This window comes from Ascaphus truei, chromosome 4 (genome assembly GCF_040206685.1).
Source record: "Ascaphus truei isolate aAscTru1 chromosome 4, aAscTru1.hap1, whole genome shotgun sequence".
NCBI classification, from domain to species: domain Eukaryota; kingdom Metazoa; phylum Chordata; class Amphibia; order Anura; family Ascaphidae; genus Ascaphus; species Ascaphus truei.
Window position 1 is genome coordinate 245,355,141 of NC_134486.1, and position 9,956 is coordinate 245,365,096.

The window sequence follows — 9,956 nt, forward strand, 5'->3', positions numbered from 1 at the left end:
ACTTTAGCTTGATACACAAGGGAATATGTATCAATGCAAAAGTGGAGCAAATCTGGGGAAGTAAACTGCACCAGATATATCAAACAAAAACTCCTATTACTTACAATGGGGATATTTTTCGTTCATACACATGGTGCAGTTATTTTGCCTCAAAATGGTACCAGGTTTGCCTTGGTACATACATGCCATGCACTCTCCCATGTGGTACATACATGCCATGCACTCTCCCATGTGGTACATACATGCCATGCACTCTCCCATGTGGTACATACATGCCATGCACTCTCCCATGTGGTACATACATGCCATGCACTCTCCCATGTGATACGTGGGTGGGTAGAACTCTTCTCCCTGAGCCTAAGCAGACCTTGCACCACACACTGCCTGCACCGTCCCTGTTCTCTGATTGGTCACTCATCCCTTACGCATCAGGCACAGCCGGAGCCTCTTGCCCAATAGCAACAACCCCCTGCTACCCCTGCGTCTCCTTCACGTAAAGGCGGAGCCGGACCCCGGCAACAATCTGTTCCCCGGGTCCAACCCACTGCTTCGCCGTGACGTCACGCAGAGGTGGGGATTGTCCTTGGGGAGTCTGTTGTTCAGTGAATGGCGACGCGCATGCGCACTGCTCCCGCCTGGCGCTTCTCCTCGCTGGGGCCCGTGTGCTTGTGCCAGTCACCAGAGTTCGGGTTCTGTGCCCTACAGTTCGCTTCGGGGGACAATGAAGCAGAACTCCAACGTGCCGGCGTTCCTGAGCAAGCTGTGGACCCTGGTGGAGGACGCACACACCAACGAATTCATCACCTGGAGCCAGGTACCGTGCGGGTCCACGTTAGGGGGGCTGCCCAGTCTGGGCACACACATGGGGCGACTACCATCCTGGGACCCCCTATTGTACCCGAGGGTAGAGGCCGGATCCGCCCAGCCTTTCCCATTCAGCACCGCGTTATGCATCTCCCGGCCAGTGCATGTGAAAGGCCCGGCTGGTCACCACTGGTGGTCTCTCAGGGCTTTTTCCTTTTAATACCCCGCTCCCCTTCCTGGCTGTGACCCTCATCTTCCATACTGAGCTTTGGGGCCCTTCCAACACTTTCCCAGAAATGACCAGATCGGAAAATATCTTGAAGTAGACGAAGGGCCACAAACTTATCACAATGTAATTCTAGATGCATTTAAAGACTCGAAAATGATACTATTTGAACGTGTTGCCAGCATAGTTACCATATATAGCTACATTATATTAACTTCCAAGTGAGTTTTAGTGTGAAAATGGCACTTTGAGCCTGTTAATGTAATACTAGTAGTTTGGGCATCTGAGGGTCCGAGGGCCACATCAAGGCCCTAATGTGAACAACCCTGCTGTACTTGGTCACCTCTTTGTAGTGTACCACTGTGTAAGTTCATTTAAACTTCTCTTTCTATTCAGTGTCTTTATGATATCCCAGGGCCTAGCCAACTAGAGAGGTGCGTGTGGACACCTGGACATGTCTGCTGCACCTGTTCTTTCATGTATGTACCATTATACATGTATCTATTCCAGTGGTTCCCAAACATTTTTTGCAATTATTGCACCCCCTGCTAACCCCCCCCCCCCCCCACCCCATTTGTTCTGCAACCCCCTACTTGCTAACTGTAGGCTGTATAGTATCCTGAGTTTCTGGGAGGGGGGCGGGGGGTCACGCTTAATAAGTCCACAAACTACCCCCCAGTGTGTGCAGACAACATGGGTAGTATAGCTGTCAATCACTGTGGGAGATTCCAAAATCCAAATCCACCATGCCTTGGTGGATGCAAAGCATTGTGGGGAACCACTTTGGAATCCACTATACTGTTGGGATCCGCTCTGGCATGTTTTTTTTTTGGGGGGGGGGGGGGTAAACCCCTTGGAGGCACCTCAGTACCTTGTTGGGGTCCCCGAACCATCTGTTGGGAACACTTGCATATTTGAAGCACTACAGTTTTTATTAGGTGGCATTGCTAGTTTTGCATTAGGTTTAATTAGACTTGCTATGGGCTTTGTTATAGTGAGACCTTGAATTATTTTATTTGCACTCAAACTTGGTGGGGATTTTTTTTTTGTATGCAATTTTCCATATTTAAGTAATAATCCCCTCAGAACAGGGCATTACTGGCCAATAATGCCCTGGCTGGAAGAGTTGAAGGCCCGAGGCGAAGCCGAGGGACTTTAACCCAGCCAGGGCATTATTGGTCAGTAATGCCCTGTTCTGAGGGGATTATTACTATTATAGGCTAAATGTAGACTTTTTTCATAAATAACAGACACTTTTGTATAGTTAAATAGATTTTTTTATTAAAATAAAATGGTAAATACATGAAACCACCTCCTATATACGCTTACACTGCAGCTATCTATATCCACACACTACCGCCCCCTCTGTGCGCACACACACAGCAGCTCAACACACACACAAACTGCTGCTGCACACCTCTACACACAAGCACAACACAGCACCTCCTCTACACTCACACACACACACACACCCTGGAGCTCTAGACACAACACAGCACCTCCTCTACACTCACAACACAGCACCTCTACGCACACACCACAGCACCTCTACACACACACACAACACAGCACCTCTACACACACACACACACACACACACACACACACACACACACACACACACACACACACACACACACCAGCTCTAAACACACAACACAGCAGCTCTACACACACATGCTACACCCATAAACACTGCTACTGACACACACATACACACACACACACACACTGGAGCTCTATTCACACACAAACTGCTACACATATAACAGCACAACACACACACACACACACACACACACAGCACTTCCTCTACACTCACAACACAGCACCTCTACACACACACAAGCACACCACACACACACTGGAGCTCTAGACACACAACACAGCACCTCCTCTACACACACACACCACAGCAGCTCTTCACACACACCACAGCAGCTCTACACACACAACACAGCAGCTCTACACACACATGCTACACCCATAAACACTGCTGCTGACACTGACACACACACACACACACACACACACACACACACACACTGGAGCTCTATACACACAAAATGCTGCTACACATACAACAGCACGACACACACTGCAGCCACAAAAACAAATGCAGCCACTTACTAGACTTTGCACTCCCCCCCCCCCCACCTCTACGCACAACACAGCACCTCTACACCCCCCCCCCCCCCCACACACACACGCACAACACAGCACCTCTACACACCCCACTACACCTCTATACACAACACAGCACCTCTACACACACACACACACACAAACTGCTGCTACAACACATGCTATCCCCCCCCCCCCTCCGCTAAATTCCGGGCATTACTGATTGGTTAAAATTCCGGGCATTATCCAATCAGAGAGCAGGGTTTTCAATAATGCCCTGAATTTTACTGCTTTAGCCTATAATTTAAATTAAATCATAAATTCCAATAATTGTAAATGTGTATTTTCTCTTGTGCCTTGATAGCGTAATATTTGGTCGTAAATATGATTTTAAGTAGTACATGTCCTGGGCCTCGACAGGAACCGTGTACTGGAAAGTTGCTAATTGAGTTCATAATAAGATGCTCAGTATGTGTATCGGTTCCCCTTGCCCTCAAATATCAATATTAATGCTAACTTCCTGAAAGGGCTCTATTGCTCGAGGAAGGCACAACACATAATCTGTACAAATATTCACTGCTTGGTTCCATGTTTATTGATTTATTTAATTTTGAGACCCCAGTTATGCAATCTAATTGCAGTGTCAACCGATTTTGTTTACTGTATATTAATAACTTTATAACCCACCACTATAGGGTTGCCGTATAGATTAAAGGGGACTTTATGAGTTGAGTAATGCCCCATCTGACAGTATGTAGCGAAGTAACCAGACAGGGGCCTGGTTACACCCTGTTTCTAGAACATGTGGAGTTGGACACCTGGTCTAGGGTGACTCAGCAGGGATTAAGCTCCGTCCCTATTCTGCCTGGAGACAGGGAGTTAGGCTATAAATACATCTCTGGAGGAGAGACGCAAAGGGGTCTCAAAGTATATAGAGCACTGTAAATACTTGGGAAAGGGTAGGTGGCCCTGTTCTTATTTTCTCAGATAAAGAAGTGCCCTTATAGTCAAGCTCCCTAGAAGTATGTGCAGCAGAAGTACATGCTCCCAGCGGGGAGGCCTGTGCCCCCTAGGAGTTACCCCGAATGGTAGCTTTGGGTCTCTTGGAAGAAGAGTTACTTGCAGCCCTGGACATCTTCCCATTGTGAGCATCCCAGGGGAGTACATTGTGTGGACCACCTCTGCCATTCCAGCACTGAAGTGCTACCAGAAGGCCTCTTTGATCAAGGATATAAAAGGGTAGCCCAATCAGGGACCAGACGATACTAGGAGAGTATGTATCATGATGAATAATAAGCTCTTTTGTATAACTAATAAACTACTGTAGCCCTGTTTCCCCCACCCCTAAGTGAGATCTGAGGGTGGGCTGTAATTAGCTACTGTGCTGCCCTTTACCTGTTGGCTGGCAGGAGCCTAAGCCTCCGCCGCTGGGAGCCTGGGGTGAATTACTCTTACCACTTACTATATGGTGCAGTGCCTCCACCTGTGAGGGATCCCAGCAGAGTGGAAGCAGCCCCTCACAGGACACTCTTACAATGAATACATACACATTAGTAAAAATAGAAAGGGCTTTACTGGTAGCATAACTAGGTGTAACACGTCACATAAAACTCTATAGATCACTAATAATACAACTATCCATTCAGACCTCGCAGGGCCGTATCCCCACCTTGTGCCCAATACTATGTATCTCACACAGAGTCCCCAAGAGTCCCACACTACCCCAAGGGTGTGACTGGTGTTAAAGTTGGTGCACTTGAGTACTGTACCTGTCTGGGGCTCCTGCACCCGGGTACAGTAGAACAACAGAAGAGGACCCGTCTGTGTCCAGCACCGAAGTCTCCGCGAAGGCGTCCTCCTTCCAACAGAATGATCTCACCACACAGAGTCCCTTTATCTGTAGTGAGACAGGTCTGGTCCCAGACCTCACTTGCCAGGCCACGTCGCACACAGCTGTGTCCCTGACTATACTGGCCTGCTAAGGGGATCCGTTCCCTATCTAGAGCATGTCCCTGTAGCAGCCACAAATTATCAATGACTGGGGCCTATCTGGTGCCTAGAGGGTTTTGCTGGCCTAGTGCAGGGGCCACTTGCTCCCTGCACCTACACACCCTCCCCTATCTGTGTCCCAGCTCCTACTGGCGTCCTGACTCAGCTCACAACAATGTATCTCTCTGCTCAGGAAATCCTGTAGCCCTATTGGCTCCCTGGCATCAGGTGACCTACCTGCCCCTAAGCACTCTGGGGGCTGTTGTCCTCCATGGCCCTCTAACATTGGGGCCGCGTGTGCGATCTGCACTGCGCGAGCGTGTAATGGCCACCACTAGCCCTACCTGCGCATGCGCAACCTCCAAGAGCCCCTGCACTAACTGTAATGGCTGCCGCAACTCCAACCACCTCCTGCGCATGTGCGAACCTCGCACCAACCACAACATGGCCGCCGGATCGCCTCTGTGCATGCGCGACCTTCCGCGCATGTGCAGACACACTAAACATGGCGGCGTCCTGCCGCAGCTGCTACTGGGAGCCCCTGGCGACGCGCTCGCCCCCCGCAACACCCCCACAGCACTGAAGGTAAGGGGGAAATGAACCGGGAGACCCTGGCTACATTACTTTCAAAATTCTCAGACTGTGCCTCTCCAGGAATGCAGTTGTGATTCTAATAACATGCAAATAAACTCAAACTCAACTTTGTTCATAACTACAACTACAGTACAAAGTTCCTTGTGCCCATCCTTTCACCACCCAGCTGCACAGACCCAGCACAATACACTAAGTAAAATACAGAGACTATCTGATGCAAACTCCCTATACTTTACACTTTATTTCATGTAGCACTTTTCTCCCAATGGGTCTCAAAGAGCTTCATAATTACAGTTTAGTGCACGGTATGCAGCACATTATAATAATTTTACATGCACAGTCCCTGCTCAGATGAGTTTACAATCTGAGGTTTACAATCCCTGAGACACAGTAAGAGAGTGACTTGCCCAAGGTGTCAAGCTGACACCGGGACTTGAACCATGTTCTCCGTCAGCGTCTTTACTCACTGAGCCACTCCTTCAACCCTATGAATATTCTTGAAACTAAACCTGATTTATACATTTGTGGCCTATGCAGTTTATAACATGGGGTTCCTTTTTTATGCAACTGCTCAAGAAGAAGCAATGAATCAAGAAAAAGGTGAAAAAACTATGATATAAAACAAAGGAAGTCAAATTCCTAGAACTAACAATTTGATATACAGTATGACATGTATTCTGATTACCCATATCAGAGCTTAGTGAAGCTCTCCTTAGTCTTTCCGCAAAAGGTATTTAATGATTGTTACTGGCTTAAACTGGAGACCAAGCAATATCCTACCTGTGGGTTTTACATGTTTTTTTTTTTTTTTTTTTATATATATTATAAATCAGTTCTGTACTATGAGAAAATACTTATAGCATATTTTTTTTTATTTCAATCTTTTATTGATTTTTTTTTTTTTTGGCAGGGTTTTACATTTTAACATTTCAGTAAAACATTTGTCGACATAATGACAAGATAACATTGTACATTTCTATACATACAAAAATAATCTTTATAGGATTCTGGATATACACTTCGTTTTTATCTTCTACTTAAATAGACTGTCCTGTGCTTCTATTGGTTTCGTATAAGGCACAACCAATACTCCAAACCCTTTGAGAAGTTTAAAAAGGACAGAAAGAGAGGAGAGAGTAGCATTTTTATTTTTAAAACTACTCATTTTTAATGTATTATAATGTAACGAGCATTTTTTATGTTTCTATAGCAACCATTTACAAAGTCACATCTCCTTCCTCTTCTGCAACAGGCTCTGGCACACCCCTTTTTGAGCCCTGCCCCTTCACTAGCAGTGCCCCAATTGTATCTGACTGCCTGGTCACATGATATTTCCCACAGAACTTTGCATCTTGGGTCCTCTTCTGCTGCACTGGCAACCATTTAGTGAACCCCCGAGCCGAATCTTCACCGATCGATCACAGCAGAACTAATCAATCAGCAATTTAGCTAATTACTTATCATTGTGTGGATTGTATTGATGCACATAATAAAGGGGGGGACCGGTTGATTTAATATACATTTAGAGCTCAAACATTTGGAATCTTGTCTGCAATGTGCAGTATGTCAAAGAAGGGTGTCTGGGCCTTCATTGTAACATCATTCACAAGTAACAATTGTTCGCCTGTCTGTAATTGGTGCTTTCAATTACACAGGGTATGCATCTCGTGGAACATGCACTCACAATTCAAATTGTATGTAGGGCCACTTATCCATGGTCCAATGCACCTGATATTTTTGCTCTCTATATGAGTGACCTTATATGAGCAGCCCCTCCTGGGACCAAAATAAATGGCTTCCAATTAGTTGTTGTTGTTGCCTCTCTCATATGTCTGACATTGGATGCATTGTAAAGAACCCCAACCCACTCCAATAGTGCGTCTGAGATCGGATGCATTGTAAAATCTTCTGTATTTGGTACAATTTTCAAATGACCTGAAAATTGCTGGGAACCTTTTAGGGCATGCCCGGGAACCCAAGGACTCCTAGGAAGCCCTGTTGAATAACACTGGACCACACAGTGCCCCACCCACCTTGAATGAAAATGAACTTGGTAGTAATATGTTTAACCTTCTTGGTGCCAGGGAACATCACAAGTACGGACACTTTGCTGGCTGCTATGACGTTTAGTGGACGCCATGCTTTTTAAGGGTTGGTTGCTACTGTGACTTCACGTGAGCCCCGGGTGTGATTTGAAATGCACAAAGAGGACTTCATGTTCTTTTGTGTAAGGGTAGTTTAAGGCCTTGTGATCATTACTCCTGCGATCACAAGACCACAGCATCAGAATTTCCTTGGCACTCTATTGCCACACATTTCAGTGTGCAAAGAGTTAATGGGTTAAATGTAATTGTTGTGCCTTCCACTAAATATACTCCTGTCTGCTTTGTGTTTTACAGGATCTAGTGAAAATAAAAACCTTCATTTTTTTTTTTTTTTTTTTTTTTATTTTTTTTTTTTTACAGGACTCTGATTGGATAAGTGAAAAAGTTTTACTTTGATTAAGCTTCTTATGGTGTCTATACACACACACACACACACACACACACACATACACTAAGAGCTGGGAACCGCTGCGCCCGGTGGCGCGGGCGGCCGCGTGAGCGCAACTCACTATTGCTGTTTAGCCTCACGATCCGGTCCCAGTCCCTCCTCACTGCCAACTGACTACGTACTGTGACGCGTCAGCTAGCAGGGGATACCAGAGAATTGTGTTCCCGTGCGGCGACGCGTCACATGGTACGCGAGTCAGCCAATGGGGAGGAGGGGAGGGAAGGAGCTAGATGGGAGGCGCCTTGGGCGGGGAGCAGGGAAGGAGCTGCAGGTTAAAGTGTGTGTATGTATGTATGTATGTATGTATGTATGTATGTATGTATGTGTGTATGTGTATGTGTATGTGTGTGTGTGTGGGGGGGTGGACGGCACCACGATCAGATCCCTCCCTCCCACTCCCGCCCCGGCTCCATCTGTGTCTGTCAGCGCCCCGCCTGGCTGCAGTGCGGGCGCGCTGACTGAGGGAGCGGGGCCTTAGCCTAAAGTTTTCACTTATCCAATCCGTGCTTGTAAAAAATAAAAACTTCATTATTTTTTTTTTCCCACTGGGTCCTGTAAAACACATTCTAATCAGGTGTGTGTGTGTGTGTGTGTGTGTGTGTGTGTGTGTGTGTGTGTAAAATACACTGTAGTTGGAATCATGGGCAGAGAACTATGCAACCTAGGTTTTTCAGCAGGACAAAAAATATTCCCTGTTTGTCCTGCTGAAAAACCTAGCTTGCATAGTTCTCTGTCCATGTTTCCAACTACAGTGTATTTTGTGTAAGTCTCAGAATGTCTGCATTGAGAGTGGGACAGTGGGAGAAGGGCAAAAAACAATTCGCTCCTGGAGGTATTTGTGTTTTTCTACCTGCACCATGGGGCTAGCCATATAATTCTGAAGAGTAGAATACCATGCTCCAGTACGGTATTACCACATTTAGACAGAAAATACAATGTGAGGTGGATTTGCTTGAGCTGTATTGCAAAGAAGTGCAAATCTGCAAAGTGCTCTAACAATAAGGCTATACAGCACAGCTGTGTATTAATGTGATGAGCTGAAGCGTCGTCTTGGGTTTTGTACCCTATTTTACGTTGGTTAAATACTTATATTTTTTCTTATGCAGCAATACCCCCAAACACTGTGTATGAAGTAACTCCTATGCTATTGGTATCCTGCCTCCGATGAGCATGTCCTGCTCTTACAATATACATGATTTTTTAAAATCTATCTATCTTCTGAGGTTATGAAAGGGCAAGGAAATTTACATTAAAAAAAAGGTGACCAGTGCAGACGCCTCTGCTTTAAATCATTCACCTTTTCTGAAGCATGGTGAAGTTTTAATATTTTGCTACATGGCAAACGTATTGTGAAAATCTGCCACTAAAAGAAGCGAGCAGGGTGTTTTTATTTATTGTTAATATCCTTAAAGGGGGATGATGTCACTGTACTGCGGAATATGTTGGTGCTTTACAAATAAACAATAGACAATATTAATGTTACAGATGATAAGTTTCAAAGATGACAATGTCTGCAGGCCCCACAGTGCACCCCAGGGGGTCCCCACGGTGTCTGTGGTCCCCGCTAGGCTCCGTGGGCCTGCAGGTGGTCCAGCGGGTGTCTGGGAGTCCCCGGGTCATCCCCACAGGTGTCTGATGGCCCTCGGGTGGTCCCCACAGCTGTGGG

General features: G+C 46.2%; 1 protein-coding gene across 1 annotated transcript in view; it reads left to right on the forward strand.

Annotated features, from left to right (window-relative positions):
- The first annotated feature begins 571 nt into the window (after positions 1-571).
- Positions 572-9,956, forward strand: part of HSF2 (heat shock transcription factor 2) — a 46,265-nt gene continuing 36,880 nt past the window's right edge. Inside the window, exon 1 of the mRNA XM_075597164.1 lies at positions 572-814. Coding sequence (XP_075453279.1) covers positions 722-814 — 93 coding nt within the window. The 5' untranslated portion in view covers positions 572-721. The remainder of the gene's footprint in view (positions 815-9,956) is intronic.